Genomic DNA, 22,505 nt, shown 5'->3' on the forward strand with positions numbered 1-22,505 from the left:
ATTGTGATCGAAGGAAGAAGTTGCAGCAGCTATGAAGCAAGTTTGACTTGGGTTGCCTTTGTATGAAGCAAGTTCATCAAGGAGAAGTTTGACTTGGTCTTGGACGAGTCTTTGTCAAGGATCTTAGGTCTTGGAATTTGTCATTTGAATATTCTATAAGAAGAGAAGAATTCTTGTGGGTTTTCCTCTCAAGAGGAGAGGTTTTGGCCCTGGCTAACAGCCTGTATTTAGTGTCCTCTTGTTCTTTTGATCTTCATAGTTTGGTAGCTATTTCAATTTTGATGATGACAACACAATAATAATCAAGAGACAGAATGAGTTGACTACAAGTACATCAAGCAGTTATCAAAGTAAGAGAGATCACCCTAATCTACCTGCCCTTGATTTCTCAACAAACAAAACTCTAGAGAGCATTTTATTCGAGTCTTCCTATAGATTGGCTTCTATGGCTTCCTCCATGAGATCTGAAAACAAGCTAAAGGGAGCATCTACTTTCAAAGCTTGGAAAGTGAGAATAGATATTATTCTTGCCAAGAACAAGGTTTTGGATATCGCTACCAAGAAAGTGACTGAATTAGAAGATGATACAGGCAAAGCAAAGTTCAAGGAAGATGATATCAATACTATGAGCACCGTAGTAGACTCCATGAGCAATTACCCCGGTTTATACCACTGGAAATCACTAGAATACACAATGAATCTGAAAACTCCACTTACAGGGTGTAGTGTTGGTCCTCCTTTCGGGAAAAATGTTATAACATTGGCCTTGAACAAGAAACATGCGTTACCCTGGCGTATAATGCTCTGTGTGCATTGGAGGCTTGTGTTACCCCTTCAATGCCTCCTTTCGTGCTCAAAACTTTATCTGCAAGAGTCTCCAAGTCTTGTCAAACTTCCTACAACATCTCTAGACCCTGACAAACTTCCTCCAACGCTTATGCATCATAATGAACATCATCATTGTTGAAAAGCGTAACTAGGTTTGGTCTTCATAATGACATGTAATTGTCATTTTATGTAAAGAGATGTAAAGAAGAAAAGTAAAACATTGTAATGCTTGCATCATGCATTTCATGAGTAAGAGATTTTATTTTTGAGTTAAGGCTCCCATTGAGAGCCCTTAGGAATTTTTGTCATCTAGTCATAAAAGAATAAAAGAGTCATTGTCATATAATGAAGTCATGTTACACATTGTAAAGAGTCACACTTGTCTATGTAAAGTATTCCTCCAAGACCTTGTCACTAGCCCTCTCCAAGTCGGCCTACAACAAATCAAGAACCTAGAAGGTGATATTGGCTCTCCTCCTTGGGATCATGTTGGCCTAAAACACATGAGGCAACATGTATATATAGCCACATTCAGCCTCAATTAGAGGCAAGCAATTCGGTGAAGAGAACAAGCAGAAGTGCGAAGAAGAGCTGGAGAAAAAGAAGCGAAGATCAAGAAAAGGATAGCGAAGGAAGGGATACTTCTGGGATTTCTGATTTAGGGTTATATACTCTCCCACGTGCGAAAGGAGAAGGACAGAAGGCATATAGAGAAGAACTTGTTGCTACATTGAAGTGACTTTTTTGGGAATAGGACTTCGTAGAAGGAAGCCGAGAAGAAGTGCCCTAGGTCTCTCTCTTGAAGAGACTAATAAAGGAGCATAGACTATTCTAGGGTTTCTGAAATAGGGGAACCTAAGAGACTGAGATTCTCTGGGGAAGCTCAGAAGAGCAGTGTGGAAGAATAGAGATCGAGATTCTCTAGAAGAAGCCGAGCAGAAGTCAAGAAAGAGAAGAGGCAGAGCATCAAGGCTAGTGACAAGGGTCTTGGGAGGACACTAAAGTCAAGGGTCTTTGTCATGGTCTTGGTATTCGTCAATTGAAGATCTATAAGAAGAATTTTCTGATTGGGTTTTCTTCTCAAAGAGTGAGAGGTTTTCGCCCTGGCTGACAAGCCTACATACTGTGTCTCTTGTCTTCTATTGTTTATTTGGTAATTGTCTTGATGAAAAGAACACATTAATAATATAACGAAAAGAAGATCATAACTCAAGAAGTAAAAGCATATCACAAGCAATTATCAAGAAGAGAAATTTCCTAATTATTGATATCCTAGATTTCTCAACATGGTATCGAAGCTAAGGTGTTGCAGTCAAGAAGCAACATTCAAGCAAAAAGACACACGAGAATCAAGCTTAAAAGAAGGATCAAAGAAATGCAAAGAACACCAGGCAAGAAATCAAGATCTTCATCATAACAAAAACTCTAGATCGAAGAAATATACTCTAGCAAAGAGTCTTGAAATCATCTTCAAGAAGGAAGCAAGAAGAAAGACCAAAACCCTAGAAGTACTTCTGAGATCATCACTCATATATCACCAAAGAAGTGGAAGCTCTTCAAAACTAAGGAAGGCTAGATCGAAAGGCAATCTTCTCTTTATTAAAGCAAGGATCTCATTTGGAAGAAGATCATCCTAAAGAAGGGAATCTTCTCCCGTCAAAGTAAGAACCTTCTCAAAAGGATCATTTGAAGCATCAAGTTCGTCATCATCATCAAGTTGCAGATTCTATCTTCACAAGTACCTTTTCTTATAATGTAGTAAAAATGACATCATGCTTCAAGAAGAACCATAAGCTAGTTGGAATATAAACTTCCTTGAATGGAAAAGAAGGATAGACATAGTGCTCAAGGTAAATGAAATCATTGATCTTGTCCATGGAAAGGTCTTCAAGCCATCCGAAGAACAAGCATTATCTGAATACATGGAAAGGGATCTAAAGGCTCAAAAGATTCTTAAGGAATCTATCAAAGATCCTCTCATTCCCTATGTAGCTGAGCTAAAGACAGCTAAAGAGATATATGATGAGTTGGTAGAACTTTTCTCTGAAAGTACGATAGAAAAGTTCTAATCTATATAAATTGAAGCTATCAAAATATGAAGGGATATATTCATGCCTTTCTAAAGCATCTCAAATAAAAACTCAATTGCAATATCTAGGAGAGATGGTATCTGACAAAGAAATGATCTTCGTTATTCTAAATGCATTAACTGATGAACAAGGTAATCTCATATCTACTAAGGAAGAGGAATCTATCCCATTCATCAAATCATGGTCTTTATGCAAGGCAGAAGAAGAAAGGTTAAAGAAAGTAAGTGATAAAATATCAAATGAAAGGGATCAATTAGTAACGAAAAGAAAAGGGAAGTTTGGTAAATTTGGCCCTCAAAAGAAAAAGAAGAACATGGCTAAGGATCAGTGCTATAAATGTCAAGAATATGGGCACTATAGAAGAGATTGTCCTAAAAGGAACAATAAAAAGAGAAATAAGGAAGAAGCCCATATTACCGAAGAAGAAGAGCCTGAGACAAAGAAGCCTAAGAAGAAGTGAAAGAATCTCCTTCATTAAAAAGGTACTCTTCTGTTGTAGATAGGAAGCATTGTAAATAAGATAGGATGCATTATAGCATAAAATGACATCATGATAGAAGCATTAGAAGTAAGAGATCGTGACATATGATGAATGTATGGAATTGAAGTCAACTTTGTAGGGTATAGCTCTTAGAAACCTCATTGAAAGCTCAAGTGATAATTATATAAGTCATCTGGAAAAAGGGTTATCATACAAAAGATAACATCGACAGGATAAGGATATGCAAGATCCTCAAAGATTCTCTGATAGGATCTTCAATGTAAAGATTCACTGATCAAGAGGAAAAGTAAGTGCTTCTTCAAGAATTCCAATCTTGTGGAATTCATAGAATGATGGTATGATAACATGACAATGAAGTAGAACAAGAGAATTGTTGATTTTTGGTAGCATTGCATGTGCTCTAAGTCTCAAATTTTGCGAGGAGGCTTGGGCACATGTATTCCAAAGAACCCAGAAAGCGTCTTGGGAAATTCCACCCAGAGACAGTTTTATTAAAATAATTAATTATTTTTAATGGGTCCCTAAGTCTAGACTTAGGAAATTAAAATAATTAACCGGTATTAATCTAATTGTGGTTGTAACTTCCAGAAGAAGACGAGGATCAAGCAGAAATGATCTTAGCCATTGATTAGCCTCTAATTTGGATCGCTAAATGTCAACGAGGAGATTATTTAAGAAGGCTCCAGGGTCATTTGGAAGACACACAGAGAGTTGATCAATCAGATCGAAGTATTGAAGCTAGAGACAACGCAGTGATTTGTAGTGATCACACATAGAGGGGCAGAGGGAGTTTTGGCTGGAGTATCTTCTCCGAAGCCAAGAATACTCAGCACAAAGGCAGAGAGACACACAAAGGAGGCAGCGCAGAGGCCAGAGAGGGTGATGCGGAGCCAGAAAGCGCTCACACAAGGCCCACGCAGAGCAGCGCAGAAGCCTTCCGCGTAGGGTCCGAATTTGCTGGAGAGTTAGACCTTCTAGGCCGGGAGGGCTGGAATCAGCTGAAGATAGCAAATAGATTCCCAGCAAAGGCTAATGCAGGCCCACACAGGGGCAGCACAGAAGTAGACGGGGAACTCGTTGGTTCAGCTGCCAGATCTCACTAATTTCTTCTTCTGAGTGATATTCTTTGTACTGGATTGCCAACAAGGCATCTAGAGATGGTATTCAAAAATAACTTAATAATAAAAACCCTCAGACCTGTTGCACCGCTTTTCCCGCATTGGGTTTTTCCTGGAACATTTGTCCAAAAACAATTGTATCATTTGTGTTGTATCTTTCTCTATTGTTCAGTGTCTTGTTTCGGCATATTATTTAGTTGGTGTAGGTTGCAATGTATGTATTTCGATGTTTGTCGTAGGAAACTGCAAATAACTTGTTCATGTAAATCTAACGAGTAGGGGAAATATCATCAGTTGTTGCGGTAGGGATTCCCAGGTTTAAGGAATTTTCAAATGGTGTCAGAGCAATGTAGTTGAAACAAGAAGAGCAATGCTAGAGAACCTAACATTGAGTAGAGAAGGAGGTCGAATAGCTGCAGAAGGCAACAGTTCGAATCCCCAAACAAATTGTGTTGTCCAGGCTAGGAAGGCTGAATTTTCGAGAAAAGTCTCTCTCTGAGTGAGTTGACAGAGAGGAAAGACTTCCAGATCGAAATCTTGCCAAGCCAAAGGGAGCAACGAAGAGCCTCAGCGTGAGGAAGAGCCGGTGGGACGCAGTATTTCTGCATGCCATTTTGTTGGGCAAAAAGACGTCAGAAGAGAGAGGAGAAGCACAGTGAGAGAATTTTTCCTCAGTAGACTTCCCGCCAAGAGTTTTGTTTTCTTATTTGTTGAGCAGCGGCAGTCAGAAGCATAGAGGAGCAGTTTGACATTTTCATGGCAGAGATGGTACCCAGTGGGCTGAGAGATCAGCACAAGTTGGATGGAGCATCCAACTATGTCATCTGAAAGGCAAGGATGTCCTTCCTTCTAGATGAGCATTCTCTCAATACCTATGTGGACATCGTGGTGGTTGTGCCTACAGATCAAGATCCATTGAATAAGTATAGAGCAGAAATGGCAAAGGCCAAGACTATGATCCTAGATGGAGTAAAGGATCACGTGGAGGGATTGCTAAGGAGATGTGGGACGCCTTGGCAACGCTATATCAAGGATCTTCCAAGCAGTGGAAGATGTACTTAGAGCAGAAATTGAGATCTACACAGATGCAGAAGGGGGAGAGCATAGATTTGTTCTTCACGAAACTTCAAGAGACCCATGATGAGTTAGCATTTGTGGGGTCTACACCTCAAGGGTCCGAGTCGGTTAGACTGGCCCCCAACTCAGTCTCAAATGAGTGGCAAGTCTTTGTCCAGACTCCAAAGTATCCTGGGCAGGGTGACTTTGCCAAATTGGGATGAGATGTCGATAGCTCTTAAGCAAGAGGAGCTAAGGAGATACTTCGCCAAGTGTCAACTTGACAAAGGCAACAGCAGTGGGTCGAAGCCCAAGAAGGAGGATAAGGATGTAGCCCTTGCATCTAAGAGGCAGCAGGAGCAGCGGAGGTAGAAGAAGGACGTCTCAAAGATCAAATGCTTCAGGTGTGGTGAAATGGGTCACTACGCAACACAGTGTCCTCTCAAGAAGAAGGACAAAGATGAGAAGCACGATCCGAAGGTTGCACCCGCAAAGATCGACGAGGAGGAGTTTTCCATGATAGTCGAGACTCGAGATACCTCCAGGGGGGAAGTGGGTTGATTTAGAGATGTAGTCCGAAAGAGCTACAGATGGGCAGGATCTTGAGGAACCCACCACTTGGATCAATACCTTGCTATGGGAGCCCAGATCAGTAATAGCAGGATGGACTAAGTGTCAGATAGTGTAGAGGAGTGTTGGTGCGATAGATGCAGTGGCTAGAGGGATAGCGTGGGACTAGCAGCAGTCAGATCTTCAGCATCGAGATGCATCTATGTCGAACACTTGTTCAGTAATTTGGGATGTTTTTCTGTTGTTGATGCAGTAGCAGCAGCAGTTTGCAATGCAAGGGCAGTTGGCAGTGCCAGTGCCAGCAGCAGCACGGATGCAGAAATTCAAAGGGAGTTGCAGTATAGATGCAGCAGTACAAATGCAGCATTTGCACAGTAGTTGGTGGACAGCATGTCAGACATCAGCAGCGCAGAGGACGATGTTATGAAGTCAGCGTGATGCTTCAGTGGGAGGCATTGCTAGAGCATATTCCTCGCTAAGAGGGAATGTTGATTTCTAGTAGCATCGGATGTGCTCTAAGTCTCAAATTTTGCAGGGAGGCTTGGGCACATCTATTCCAAAGAACCCAGAAAGGCTCTTGGGAAATTCCACCCAGAGACAGTTTTATTAAATTAATTAATTATTTTTAACGGGTCCCTAAGTCTAAACTTAGGAAATTAAAATAATTAATGGGTATTAATCTAACTGTGGTTGTAACTTCTAGAAGAAGACGAGGATCAAGCAGAAATGATCTTAGCCATTGATTAGCTTCTAATCTGGGCCATTGAATGCCAATGAGGAGATTATTTAAGGAGGCTTGAGGGTCATTTGGAAGACACACAGAGAGTTGATCAATCAAATCGAATTGTTGAAGCTAGAGGCAGGGCAGTGATTTATAGTGATCACGCAGAGAGGGGCAGAGGGAGTTTTGCCTGGAGGAACTTCTCCAGAGCCAAGAATACTCAGTAGAGAGGCAGAGAGACGCACAAAGGAGGCAGCACAGAGGCCAGAGAGGGTGACGCAGAGCAGCGCAGAAGCCTTCCACGCAGAGGTCCGAATTTGCTGGAGAGTTGGACGTTCTGAGCTGAGAGGGCTGGAATCAGCTCCAAATAGAAAATTGATTCTAGCATAGGCTGATGCAGGCCCACGCAGGGGCAGTGCAGAAGTAGTCTGGGAACTCGTTGGTTCCGCTGCCGGATCAACCAGGACTTGTAGTGTAGAGTGAGGTAATCACACTAATTTCTTCTTTCGAGTGATATTCTTTGTACTGGATTGCCAGCAAGGCATCCAAAGATTGTATTCAGAAATGACTTCAGCTTAATTATAAAAACCCTCAAATCTGCTGCACTAGTTTTCCTGCATTGGATTTTTCCAAGGACATTTGTCCAAAAACAACTGCGTCATTTGTGTTGCATCTTTCTCTATTGTTCAGTTTCTTGTTTCAACATATTATTTAATTGGTGTAGGCTACAGTGTATGTATTTCGATGTTTTTCGTAGGAAACTGCAAATAACTTGTCCATGTAAATCTAACAAGTAAGAGAAATATCATCAGTTGCTACAGTAGGGATTCCCGGGTTTAAGGAATTTTCACAAGAATGAAATTCCTTCATTCAAAGGAAGTTGTTGCAGGAAAGTATGGATGGCCCAGAGGAAAGATGAATGCTCAAATTTAATATTGTGAAAGCCATGTCATATGGTTACAGATAACATGGATCATTACTCTTAAGAGGGATGATCAAAGAAGGAATCTCCTCCCTTAAAAAGAATGCTAGAATGCATGAGTCACATATTTATTAGATGAACTCAACATAATATGTCCTCGTATGGAAGTATGAGGTGTTCTGATTACAACTAAGGAACTTTGAAGCTCCTGGGAATGAAATATGTAAAGAAAGGAAGGAAGAGATCATGAAGCTATGTAACTATGGTAAAGGAAGTCAACATCCGAAGGACCAAGAAGATTTGACTATGAAATCTCCCAGAAAGATATGAAGACTCTAATGAAAGTCTGGAAAAAGATGGAGACCCTTGACAATACATATCTTTAAGGAGATGTGTCAACATATATGCAAGATGTTGATGCCTACAAGAAGATGTCATGATGAAAGACCATCACAAGGTAATTATTATTTAAGTATTCATTATTTATAAACTAGTATCTGGATGGGCTTATGCAGGACTACCAAAGGGAAGAACTATGAATGTCTTCCATGAAGAACCTTGTAGAAGGATGCAAGAACCTTCGGGAAAAGAAAGTCTGATGAAGGTAGCAGAGGCAATGGCAAATAAAGATCGATGGATCACTTTCCGATGAAATGAATGATGACATCACTGTTGGATGAAAGTGATGGATGGTCTGTGCCCTATGAAGAAGTCCCCGAAAGATGAAGACTCCACAACAAAGAAGAAACTCATGACATCGAAGAAAGGAGTTCTTCAAGCAGCTAGTTGCCCCGTCATCTCCACCTGATAAGCTGCTGAAGGTCCCTGTTTTGAGAGGGAGCGAGGAAAGTTTCTTACTTGGAAAAACCTTAGAAATTCCTGAGCCAAGAGGGAGCTTAGCTACATTCCTTCTGTAGGGATGAGTAAATTCCTTTAATGGAATAGATGTGTCCTCCCTAATTGAGAGGGAGAGATAGACACATCATTATGGTCTTCACTTGGAATGACAGAATGAGAGGATTGGGTAATCATTTGGCATCTGATGCTCTTTGAGGATGAAATACAGCATCCAATAGAAGAGTAGTCGTGGACGACTGATATTCTTTGAGGGCTGGGGAGTCCAAGATAAAAATAGTCCTCATGGGACATATCTGGAGTACCCAGGTAGGGTATGTTCAGAGAGAGACAATTATGAGAGTGTCTATAAATCATTGGTCTCGCCAACATTGAGCTCAAATCTTGTGGAGAGATAGAGTTGCTAGTCAAGGGCTTGCTATGTAACAATGTTGGTTGATATGATGCTAAACAAAGGGGTTATCAATTCGATTCTTCTTATGAGAAATTCTTCAGATTGAGAATGACCAAGTAACATTATGAATACCTCTGTAGTTAAGAGGGAGTGTTGAAAAGTATAACTAGGTTCGGTCTTCATAATACATGTAATTGTCATTTTATGTAAAGAGATGTAAAGAAGAAAAATAAAATATTGTAATGCTTGCATCATGGGTTTCATAAACAAGAGATTTTATTTTTGAATCAAGGCTCCCATTGAGAGCCTTTCGGAATTTTTGTCATCTAGTCATAAAAGAATAAAAGATTCATTGCAATATAATGAAGTCATGTTACACAATGTAAAGAGTCACACTTGTCTATGTAAAGTATTCCTCCCAGACCTTGTCACTAGCCCTCTCCAAGTTGGCCTACAGCAAATGAAGAACCTAGAAGGTGATGTCGGCTCTCCTCCTTGTGATCATGTCGGCCTAAAAGACATGAGGCAGTGTGTATATATAGCCACACTCAGCCTCAATTAGAGGCAAGCAAATCGGTGAAGAGAACAAGCAGAAGTGTGAAGAAGCGCTGGAGAAAAAGAAGCGAAGGTCAAGAAAAGGATAGCGGAGGAAGGGATACTTATGGGATTTCTAATTTAGGGTTATATACTCTCCCACATGCAAAAGGAGAAGGATCGAAGGCATAGAGAGAAGATCGAAGAACTTGTTACTACATTGAAGTGACTTTTTTGGGAATAGGAGCTCGCAAAAGGAAGCCGAGAAGAAGTGTCATAGGTCTCTCTCTTGAAGAGACTAATCAAGGAGCATAGACTATTCTAGGGTTACTAAAATAGGGTAACCTAAGAGACTGAGATTCTCTAGGGAAGCCTGTGAAAATTCGGTGATCCCAAATCCTACTCCAACAACTAATAATGTTTCTTCTATTTGTTAAATTAATCAAACAAATTACTTGCAGTTTCCTACAGCAAATATCGAAACATATACACTGCATCCTTCACAAAATAAATACTGCAGAAGAAATAAAAACAATTGGAAGAATAGATGCACACACATAATAATACACCGTTGTTTTTAGACTAATGTCCCCTGGAAAACCCAACTTGGGAAAATCGGTGTAGCAGCTGAGGGTTTTACTATTATGCAGTAGTAAATTGAGTACAAACCTATGGAAGCTTAAATCTAGCTTTCCATACACAGAAAATGACTGACAATGTTTAGTGAGGAAAATATCACTTCGATCGGTGATCCGACATTGACCTTAGCTCAAGACGAACTTCCCCTTGTTGCCTCTACATCATCCTACGCAGATCTGTGTCAGCCTGCTGGGACCAGCATCTCTCTCACTCGGTTGATCAGTTGTTCCTCTAGAAACTCAATCTTCTGGCTCTTCGAGCTCCCACTCTGGCTCCTACCTCTGAAACTCGACTTCTCCTCAGCAAATACGGATCTCCCTCTGAAGCTCTGCGCTACCTCTCTACAATGCATCAGCCTCTATGGAGTATGTTGTCTCTTTGCTATGCACTCACCGGACTAGAAAAACTTCCTTCTGGCCTTACTATCCTTGCCCCTCTCTCACTGCTTCGAAACTACTGAACCACCTCCGGCAACACACAGCTACTACTCTAGAGTTCGATTTCCCAGCAATATCGAATTCCTTGGTGTCTCAAGTGTGTTCTCCAAACCCCATTGAATTTTTTCTTATAATCTCTCGTTGAGGCTTCAACAGGCCAAGATTAAAACATAATCGATGGCTAAGATTAGATAGAACTCGATCCATGTCTTCTTCTAGAAGATTTCATCGTGACTTAATTAATCAGTTTTCCTATGTTTAGACTTAGGCACCATTAAAAAAAGATTAATTATTTTAATTAAGTTGTCTCTAGGTAGAATTTCCAAAAATGATTTATGGGCTTTGGAGAATACATGTGTTCTATCCTCTCCATCAAATTTTGTGGCTAGAACACAATCGATGCTACAAAAATCAACACTCCCTCTTAGCGAGGAATGTGTTCTAGTGTTGCAACCCACTGAAGCAACACCCTGTCTTTGCACCACCTCCTGTTACGCTGTTGATGTTTGGCTGTTGCGGCCTACCAACTAGTGCACATCCGTGTTGTTGTTGGCCCTGCTGAACTGCTGCCAACACTACATCTTCACTGCAACTTCCTCTCCATCTGTTGTTGTTGCAACTACAACAACAGTAAAGGAAAAGCATCCAAAATACTGAACCAACTGTAGTCAGTATGATGCGTCTGTCACCTAAGTCCTAACTGCTGCTAGACTCTACATTGTCAGTTAAGCCTCTGCATTGTTGCTGACTCTGCTTTGTGCCATCTGCATTGCTGCCAACTCTAGTCTGTGTTGCCCAGTATCTGACCTGCTACTAGCTACTGCATTTGTCACTCTGACACCTGATTGCAACAACTGCTGTTGATCCATCCAGCTACTGCGTACTATGGGCTCCCATAGCAAGGTATTGATTCATGAGGTGGACCTCCTCAAGAATCTTGCCCATCCTGTAGCTCTCTGGGGCTACAAAACCAAATCACCACACATCTCTCCTGGAGGTATCTCGGTGACCATGGCAAACTCTTCCTCCAATCTAGATGACAGCCTATCGATCTCAGCGGATGCAACCTACTAATCCTACTTCTCCTCCTTGTCCTTCTTTCTCAAGAGGACATTGAGTGTTGTAGTGGCCAAGCTCACCACACCTGAAGCATTTAACCTTGGAAACATCCTTCCTCTTGCCTTTCTCTTGCTACCCATTTGATGCGAGGTCCACATCTTCCTCTTCCTTTACTTGCTTTGTCCCATTACTGCTGCTGCTACCATTGATGGTGCTCTTCACCAAATCTCACCTCATCTCCTCCTGCTAAAGATCATCCCACATACGACCCCAATCTGGCATTTTTTCTCTGCCTAGGATAATTTGGACAAAAACTTGCCATTCTTCGGAAATGTTGTTTAGAGCTAACCGCACCAATTTTGTAGGCTGGGGCGCTAATCCTACTGACGATAGTTGGTCCCAGACATCCTGAAGCCTAGTAAGGAAGGGGTCTATACGCTCCCCTTTCTGCATCCTTGTATATCTCAGTTTCTCCTCAAGATACATCTTTTGTTGCTCGAAAGATCCTTCGTACAGCGTAGCAAGTGCCTCCCACATTTGTTGGGCGGTATCTTTGCTAGCTCTGTGAAACACCACGTGATCTCGAACCCCATCGAGAATCAACCTCTTTGCTTTCGCCATCTCCTTCTTGTACTTCTTAATCGGATCTACATCTGCGAGTACAACGACCACACTATTGATGTGTCTTGATATCATGTTCATCTAGAAGGAAAGAAATTCTAGCCTTCCAGATTACATAGTTGGAGGCTCCCTCCAACCGATCTTGATCTCTCAACCCTACTGATGCCATCTCTCTAAAAATGTTGAATTCCTCCTCTTCTCCTCTACGCAGTTGCTGCCCAGCTATTCGCACTCCCTTCTAGAGTGAGAAACTCTACACACAACTACTGCTGCTCTGCTAGGAAAATTCGAACTTTTGTGCTAGAAGTCCCTTGAGGAAAGAATTCCCTCAGTGTGTGCTCTTCTTTCCTCCTGACGCTATTTGCACTAGCAAACTACTGCAAAATCTGTGTCCTAGCTGAAGATCTGCTCTGCAAGGAAAATATTGTTGCTCCCTTCTGCCTCTGGTAAGCTTCGATCTGGAAAATCTAATTTCTCTGTCGACTCACTCAGAGAAATAGACCTTTCCTCAAAACTCAACCCTCTTGGCCCAAGGACTGCACTGCCTCTGTGGTTACGAATTGTTGCCTACGCAGAAATTCGAACCTCCTTCTCCTCTTCTGCTACTGAGCTCTCCTGCTTACACTTTGTTCTCTGAAACCATGTTAAAATTCGTTGATCCTGAATCCTATTGCAACAACTGATAATGTTTCTTCTATTTGGTAAATTAATCAAACAAATTACTTGCAGTATCCTACGTAAAATATCGAAACATATACACTGCAACCTTCACAAAATAAATATTGGGGAAAAAATAAAAACACTTAAAGAATAGATGCACACACAAAATAATACACCGTTGTTTTTGGACTAATGTCCCCGGAAAAAAACCCAACTTGGGAAAATCAGTGCAGCAACTGAGGGTTTTATTATTATGCAGTAGTAAATCTGAGTACAAAACTATGGAAGCTTAAATCTAGCTTTCCATACAGAGAAAATGATTGACAAAAGTCTAGTGAGAAAAATCTCACTTCCACCGGCGATCCGACACTGACCTTAGCTCAAGATGAGTTGCCCCTTGTTGCCTCTGTGTCAGCCTATTACGACCAGCGTCTCTCTCACTCTATTGATCAGTTGCTGCTCTAGGAACTTGATCTTTTGGCTCTCTGGGCTCCCACTCTGGCTCCTGCCTCTAAAACTCGACTTCTCCTCAACAAATACAGATCTCCCTCTAAAGCTTTACGCTACCTGCACTGCGTCAGCCTCTCTATGGAGTACACCGTCTCTCTGCTATGCACTCACCAAACTCAAAAAACTTCCTTTCGGCCTTACTATCCCTGCTCCTCTCTCACTACTTTGAAACTACTGAATCACTTCCGGCAACACACAGCTGCTACTCTGGAGTTCAATTTCCCTGCAATATTGAATTCCTTGGTGTCTCAAGTGTGTTCTTCAACCCCCATCGAATTTCTTTTTATAATCTCTCGTTGAGGCTTCAACAGCCAAGATTAAAACATAATCGATGGCTAAAATTAACTAGAACTCAATCCATGTCTTCTTCTAGAATATTTCACCATGACTTAATTAATACCCTTTAATTAATCAGTTTTCCTAAGTTTAGACTTAGGCACCATTAAAAAAAGATTAATTATTTTAATTAAGTAGTCTCTAGGTGGAATTTCTAAAAACGATTTATGGGTTTTGGAGAATACATGTGTTCTAGCCTCTCCATCAAATTTTGTTGCTAGAATGCAACCGATGCTACAAAAATCAACAAAGCCGAGAAGAGTAGTGCGGAAGAATAGAGACCGAGATTCTCTAGAAGAAGCAAAGGAGAATTCGAGGAAGGGAAGAGGCAAAGCATCAAGGCTAGTGACAAGTGTCTTGGGAGGACACTAAAGTCAAGGGTCTTTGTCATGGTCTTGGTATTCGTAAATTGAAGATCTATAAGAAGAATTTTCTGATTGGGTTTTCCTCTCAAAGAGTGAGAGGTTTTGGCCCTAGCTAACAAGCCTACATACTGTCTCGTGTCTTCTATTTTTTATTTGGTAATTGTCTTGATGAAAAGAACACATTAATAGTATAACGAAAAGAAGATCATAACTCAAGAAGTAAAAATATATCACAAGCAATTATTAAGAAGAGAAATCACTTAATCATTGATACCATAGATTTCTCAACAGTCATAAGGGAACTATCCTGCCAAACACATATGCCTCTAGTCAAGAACGTGAAGGCCTAGTTGGCCAACCACCTCAGCCTGGATCAAGATCTCTTCATCGGATCAGTGATAACTCATCTCTAGCTGACCACAAATCATGAGAGCCACCATAATCAGGTTGACACCAATGATAGGACAACCATTACTAAGTCCTTGTTGACATCAATGCCAACGATATAATGCCAACAAAGAGGACGAGTTAGAGGGTTATGTGATTTTGTCTTAAAGACGAAAGGTCGAGCTACTTGTCTGAGGATATTGTCCGCTAGATAAAAGAAGGAGAAGGTTGCCAAAATATCTCTATTTGTTGTTTGATAGGGTTAACCAGGTCGAGGGTTTGTTTATGAAAAGGAAGAGAGTTGAATCCCTAGAAGGAGTTTGCTAGGCCTCAGATCTGCCACTAATAATAGGTTGAAAGGCCTCTGGTTTGTGCAGAAACCTCTGTGGGAAGGCCAAAGTCCTGGTAGATAGTTGCAAGAGATTGAAGGCCTTAGTCTGAGCCTTAGTCTGAGTTGCTAGAGGCCGAAGCCCTCAGTTCGAGTTGCAGAGGGCTGAAGCCCTCAATCCGACCCTCAATCCTAGTTCCAGAAGGCTGAAGCCCCCATTCCGAGTTGCAGCAGACCGAAGGCCTCATTTCGAGCCTTAGTACGAGATGCAAGGACGCTGAGAAACCTTGATAGGTGAGCAAAAGCTTGTTTGACCTGTCTGGATTTATTTGGTCTGTTTGACCTAATTTGACTTATGAATATCATATTGTAACTTTGTTGAATTGAAGAATTTCTCCTAGAAAAGATTGTTGGGTTTTCTCCCAAGTTTGGGTTTCCCAAGTGACAATTTGTGTCTCTGTGTGCTTGGCTCTCTCTTTATGATCCTATTGTCGTTATTGCATTACTATTGTGATTTTCTATGTATAATTGCTTAATCATGTATGCGACATAAGATATCTTGGTTAAGAAATCACTAGAAAGTAATTATCAGATTAGAAAATCCTATTTCTCCAAGAAAAATCAGCAAAAATGTTGTGTGGTCGCTGATTCCTTGACAGTATTCCTAGATGCTAGAAAGAGATGAGTCGGCCTGCGTCTTTTTTCACATACAAAAATTGTTACAATCCTGTGTTGGTTGAAGTTTTTTTGCTCACGATCCTAGCCCACGCACTGCTCGCACTAGTCATTCTAGGGCTCGACTCTCCTTCCCTAAGACGGTTGCGGCCTCACAACCTTCCCAATGGACTACGAGCATGTGGATTCCGCTGCCCGCTTTGTGTGCCTGCATCTAGCTAGATGCACATTGTCTGTCCCACAATCCTGAATTTATATGGACAACAATATCATGGGATGTTGCATGCAAACATTTTCTCTATACCACTATAATCCTGGTCTCCTCACCTAGTCTTTCTAATCGTTCCATGCCCTTTTAAATAGTTTTTCGATCTCCCCCCTAAGAACGTGATCAATCGTGAACCGGTCAATGTACTCAGTTGTCTCTTCCTCCACTAAGGTGGCCTACCAGGTACCCTGTAACCATGAACAATAGCGCAATATGCCCCTTTGTATACCTCCCAGTGACAGATAGAATAGATCAGATTGAAGGTGTTGATCGATCTCCCTCTGAGAATTCATGCAACAACACCATAGATCAGTCCCTCACAAGTGCAACTAAATGAACCTGGGTTTCAGCATGATCCCTCCAATAATGCACTCTCAATCACATGTAGCAAGGAAACTCTTTCTCCCATGCCTTTGACCCATCACAATAGTAGCTTGAGTACCTCCATCTGCATGGTAAACTCGCATGGTCTAAGATAGTGATTGTCCCCTACCAAAATGTGCAATGCACCGCCCTGTTCAATCTAGTCTTGTGTGATGGAAAAGAGGTCGTTTATCCAAGAAAACAATCCAATTAAACTCTAATATGACTGATCTTCTCCCGTGAACAATCTGGTAAGAGATCTGTGTGATCTCTCCTTTGACCAACTAGGGTGTATGATCGTCCACCGAAACCGAATCTGGTTTCCAAGGGTTTCCTTCTAAGGAAGAAATGAGAAGCAAAGCTCTCCAATCCAATCTCCAAAAAGACAAATGCATAATGATAGCGTGAAGCCGACTTCCCTTTTTAAAACTCCCTTTCCTTTTCCCCCTCTTTTCCAAAATTCAAATTAATTTTCCCGTTCATTTTGATTTTTAAGTGACTCCTAAAGTTTTGCACTCTTTTCAACGTCACTTTATAATGTCCTTTTAACAATTATTTGATGCCACTTAACAAAAGTCACTTTACCCCATTGACCTTAATAATTACAGTTTTCCTTCATCTTTTCCACTGCCTCATGCAACCACTCGAAATTGGGAACATTACATGGGATGGGGCTTCTAAACATAACCCCGACCTAGCAGATCAGGAGGGGTGTTCAAAGATACCATGGACTGATCCTAAATATTTATTCAGTTTGACTAATGGAATACATATAAAGGCAGAACCAGAAGCTCTCATCCTCGGTATTATGAAATCCCATATGGGCTTCAGAAACGCTATGTTTGAAGGGGACTCAAAACTGGTCATAGAAATCCTTAATGAGAAATCCATAAACCCATCATGGGATGTAACCAGCTACATAACATGGTGTAAAACACTGACTCAATCCTTTCATGAGTGCAGGTTTGTTTGTACATGTCAAACAAGCAAACAACCAAGTTTCTGACAGGATGGCAAATCAGGTTATATCTTTGAAAAGTAGTCAAGTTTTGGCCTTGACAGAGTACACACTTGGTGGAAAATGAAGGTATGAAAGAGGAATTACCTAAGCACCTAAGTCACATGACACGAGGACACGAGACACGGAGGACACGTAAATACGAGTATTCAATACGAAACGCAGTGACCTGGAAATAGGACACGGGGGACACATTTTTTATATATTTAATATATATATATATATATATATATATATAGATACCGAAATATAGTTTTTTATCCATATTAAATTGGAGGTTGCAGCTTATCTAATCAAATTAAAATATAATTACTTCTCAAAGTTCATAGTTCACTTTAAAAAAATACATAGAATCAAAATTTACTATTTAGAAATTAGAATGTGATATGCTTGGTCTTGATTCTTGAATATTCAATGTTCATTGTTCATGTACAACTTGCAAGCACATAAGAAACTACTAAGTACTTACTACTAACTATAAATTTAGAACTTAGATATTAAAACCATAAAATGCAGATTTTCCATTAAGTCATCAAAATCAAAATGTATCACTGTTCAGTGTTTACAACAATGTTGCATTAATCGTTATCGGGATAATATCGGCGCGAGGAAAAAATCAGAAAAAATCATAATTATCGGGAAATAATCGGGAAAAAATCGTTTGGTACAAAAATATTCTTTTTTTTTCCAATTTTTTTAATATCTAAACCATCTACAACATAAAATAAATACATTGGCACATAAATATGATAAAAAAGTTAAAAACTAATATATAAGATGTTTAATATCATTTCTAGTGGTTAAATCACACATAACATTGAATCATGTCCTGAATAGTAAGTCCTGACTCCTGAGTCCCAACTCAGCCTCAAAATATCAACAAAAAATATAATAATGTATCTCATCATGTCATAATGTCATATACAATAAAACGAAGAAAATAACTAAAGTTTAATCCTATTGATTTCCTCTGCCCCTCTTGCGAGAAAATGCCACAGCTTTCCCTTTCCCTCTAGATCTAGATGCTGGTGCTGGTGGAGTTTGCTATGCTCTAGAAGCTGAAGAACTAGAAGTAGGAGCTATAGGAGGTAGACCACGTCCTCTACTGGTGGCAGGGGTAGCCCAGGCAGGTGGTGTCACCTGGAAACGTTACAATCTCCCAATCCTGAAATCCTGAAAAACTGATAAGTCTGCTGCATTTTGAATGAAATCTAAAATTCTACATTCTCCATATGAAATCCAATGAGGCTGGAACCACTCTCAAACATCCTGAGTCATTTCATGGTAATGTTAAAAATTTAAGTAAAAGTGACATTCTCCTTAATCTTCATTTTCATCCTTTTAAGTAAAAGGATGAAAATGAAGATTAAGGAGAATGTCACTTTTACTTTAAGAATTTAACATTACCATGAATAGCATATCAATACTAGGGCCTAGACTTGATCATTAAGCTTCCTCACTCAAAAATTATTTGTTTCTTTCAAAAACAATTGCAGTTTATGCAGGCAACGTTTTCTATCAACGGAATACGCGTTTTCCAGATGCAGGACACGACGAAAACCGACGAATACGTTTTACATTTTACAGGACACGACGAAAAACGTTTTCGACACGTTTTAGGGCCGTTTTCGTGTCCGGCACATAAAATACGGGACACGGGACCTTGGAGGATGTGTCCTGTGACTTAGCTGAGCACCTAGCGGGCATCACCTAGAGTACAGTATTCTCCAAAATACAAAGATGGGTCTATGAGTTCTTGCAGGCTCTCCCAACGGCAGAATTGAAAACATGGTTTTCTCTGATTTAGACATGAATTTCATGCATAGTTTTTCCTGTATGCAACTTTTGTATATGAATTCAGGTTTTATAGCTTATTTTGTAGGCTTTCTTCTGCCTAATAGCAATTTGAAAGGGCCAATCCCAATGTATAAGCCCAGATTTTAGTACGATAAGCCATCTTGTGAAGACATTCTGTGATCTACATGCTACTCTGTGCAATGGCAGTTATATATATATATATAGCACCAATTTATTTTGAAAATAAAATACTACTAATTCTAACACCTTTGATATGGCATTCAGATACACTCCTTTATTGACAAACCTATGTCCTGACATAATGCAAAACTTTATCCCATCTACTTCATTTAATCTATATATTTTTAGACACATAAAGATAAAATGATGCCAAACCAAATAATAAGATGATGTCAAACCTTTGATATAAAAAAAGGTTGTCACGGAAAATGTAAGAATGTTGAGGATGATGATCGTTCCCCATGTCATCACTCCAACAAAGTAACGAATAAGGAGTAGCCAAATTGCTGACAAAAATAAAGGCAGCAGTCCCCCACATACAATCAGCACTGGCCATGATTTACCAACATCTGCCGCATATCTCTGTAAAAGTCATTTATACACAGCATTAAGCAGAACTTTTCTTATTTTTCAAAATAGGTGACCTTCGCATGAGCTCAAAATATAGGACTGCATGTCTTACAAAGGTACATGTATGGTAAAAGAAAAGCCAGATATATTTCTAGAACTGACAATAAATCGCAGTTACTACAGATATGTATATCAAAAGAATGCATAAATTGAAATTTTATGAAACAAAAACAAGTAGAAACAATAGCAACAATTGTGGTCTAGTCCTTACACGAAACAATTTTATAATATGATAGCTTAATCCATTAGCCAATATTAGTTGTCTCATCATAATTTTATACAAGTGACATGCAATAGGTTACAATTGAACCACGATTGGCTCAATATTCCATTTTGTTACAATTTTCAATTTTGGTTGCTCCACACCCGTTCTCCATTCTCCTTCAGAGGTATGAGCACTTAGTGTATGAGAAGCACATTGCTTGGAGGGAGAGCACTTCATGGGAGAGTTCTCCTTCAGAGGTATGAGCACTTAGTGTATGAGAAGCACATTGCTTGGAGGCAGAGCACTTCATGGGAGAGTCTCATCATGATGTTTTGCCTCATAGCCCACACTTCATTTATTATGTCACTGCTACCCACCCAAGTGGGTAACCCCTGGAGAAAAAATTTCTCCTAGTTGTCCAGCTTGCCATCCAGAATCCCTATATAGCTAGCCTAAAAGGTATTCCATCCATGCTCCAAACAGTGCTTTATTTCATCTAGCTTACTCATCAGATGATCATCTATTATAAGGTACATCAACCATTTTAGTAATCAAGTGCATTAATTTAATGTTTAAGGGCATTTTAATATGCATCATAGATTGAATTGGATGATAGACCAAATTTGGTTGTATTCTTGTTCCCGTGCTTTACCTTGGTGCTTATCCCTTTCCCCTAGCTTAATGTGACCTTCCTTGAGGCCTCTCTTTCCACTGTCCAAGAGGGACACAAATAGGAGACATTGATGGATGTTGATGTCTATAGTAATCCATACTTAACACTTTCCATTAATCCCATATATCCACATCCCATCTACAGATTGATTACTATCTGTCACCATTATTGGTTCCCTCTTTTCCTCATTCTTAAGTAGGGGCCTAAAAACTTTGCCTTAAGATGTTGAGCAGCAGAAAGTAAAGAAAGAGCATGAGCCATAATGATAAAATGCAAAAAATTGGCTGGGATATAATAAACTGCATGTACAAAAGCCTAGCCTGAGCTCTACCCCCTAATTAGCTCTCACCCAGTTCTTGGCTAATGCATAAGCAATCAAAAATGAAAGGAACTTTAAACATCCCAAACCCAACGAACAATAAACCACTTCATCTTTAAGGGGTAAATGATGCATAAATGAAATCTTGTAACCCAAGCTATGCAAAGAAAAAGAAAATCAATGAAGAAAAAGGTGCACAAGAGGGGTGGTAAAAATAGCTTGAGGGAAAGTGTAATTTAAGTCCCAAGATCACTCCCTCTTCATATTATAACACTGAAGGATGACGGAATTTCCTACCCAGTACAAACATTGTGGCATCCTCCATGAAGTAAATCCCCACCATATCACTAGCCACCTGCACCTACTCTTTAAGGGATTGGCCTAGCAATTTTTCCTCCCCTTACGGTGGTAAGCACCTAATAGGGCCTTTGGATAACCCTCCCATACTTAAAAATGGTAACTTGTTTACTGCAATATCCCGTTTGGATATTTCATGGCATTATTAGGGAATTTTCCTCATAAAAATTTATGCCTTTAATTTTTATCAAGACACCACAAAGATTACCAGCAATAAAATTCAAAATAAGGCAAAGATGAAATATACGGCAAATTCAACACAGAACAAATGCAACAAATCCAAACTTTATTATATTAATATAGAAAAGTGAGATTACATGGCCATACGAATAGCTAGAGAATAGCTGAGATAGAACCCTCAACTGCTGCAAACTAGATCCAGCCACTAAATATATTTGCTATAACACCATATTTGGCTATCAAGCTGGAACTGCAACTAATAAATACACCTGTGAATTCTAAGTGAATTCGCAAAGGGATGAGATGGGTTTTCGTCCAATCTCACCAAACACCCAAAGGTTTTCTTCCTAGGGCTACTAAAGTTGAGAACCTGGTTCTCAAAACCTCTCACAAAGACAATACACAAACCCAAGATGTCCCAAATGATCTCCTCCTCCTCCTTTTAAAAGCTTGATAGATAGATCTCCAATCTTCTAGAAGTATTTTATTTTACTATTATTCTAGAAGCTCCCCCTTAACTTCATCAAACTGAATTTTTTATTTTATTCTATCACTTAAGTCACTTTTGGCCTTTTTCCTTCAATGAATCTTTTTCCCCTTCTTTTATTTAATTAGGTGACTAATTAAAGTAACTTTTAATCTGATAAAAATGGTAAATCACCCTCCTTACTTTCTCTAGCCATTGGAAGTCACTTCTCAGCATCCCACCATGTAGATCTTCTCGTTCTAGTTCCAACAAGCTATTACAATAAGGTGTTCCATCAAATATTCTTCATGGAATGCCACCTTAAGCGTAATTAATTAATGTTAGGCTCAATAATAACCTCGTTTTACAGGAATTATCAGAATGTGATGGAACCAAAAGCAAATTGTGCAGAACTAACCCTGGTGATGGAATATGCCAAGCAAATGTCGTCGAACACCATAAAACATCTCAAAGCCCCTTCGAGACCCTTAATGACGTAATCTTGCTACTATGACCTAGCCATCACATATCTTGAAAATCCATCCTGGTTGTACTATAGAGGACACTGAAAATGAGGACATTACATGTCCTCCCACACCAA

General features: G+C 40.0%; 1 protein-coding gene across 1 annotated transcript in view; it reads right to left on the bottom strand.

The window, feature by feature from the left end:
* The window catches only part of LOC149203901 (choline transporter protein 1-like), a 335,506-nt gene that overhangs the window by 112,961 nt on the left and 200,040 nt on the right, over positions 1–22,505 (bottom strand). The window contains exon 4 of the mRNA XM_089403603.1: positions 19,473–19,656. Coding sequence (XP_089259729.1) covers positions 19,473–19,656 — 184 coding nt within the window. The remainder of the gene's footprint in view (positions 1–19,472; positions 19,657–22,505) is intronic.

The sequence above is a fragment of the Pinus tabuliformis genome, chromosome 2_1 (assembly GCF_031772625.1).
Source record: "Pinus tabuliformis cultivar Carrire ecotype Pingquan chromosome 2_1, CPIR1, whole genome shotgun sequence".
Classification (NCBI taxonomy): Eukaryota; Viridiplantae; Streptophyta; class Pinopsida; order Pinales; family Pinaceae; genus Pinus; species Pinus tabuliformis.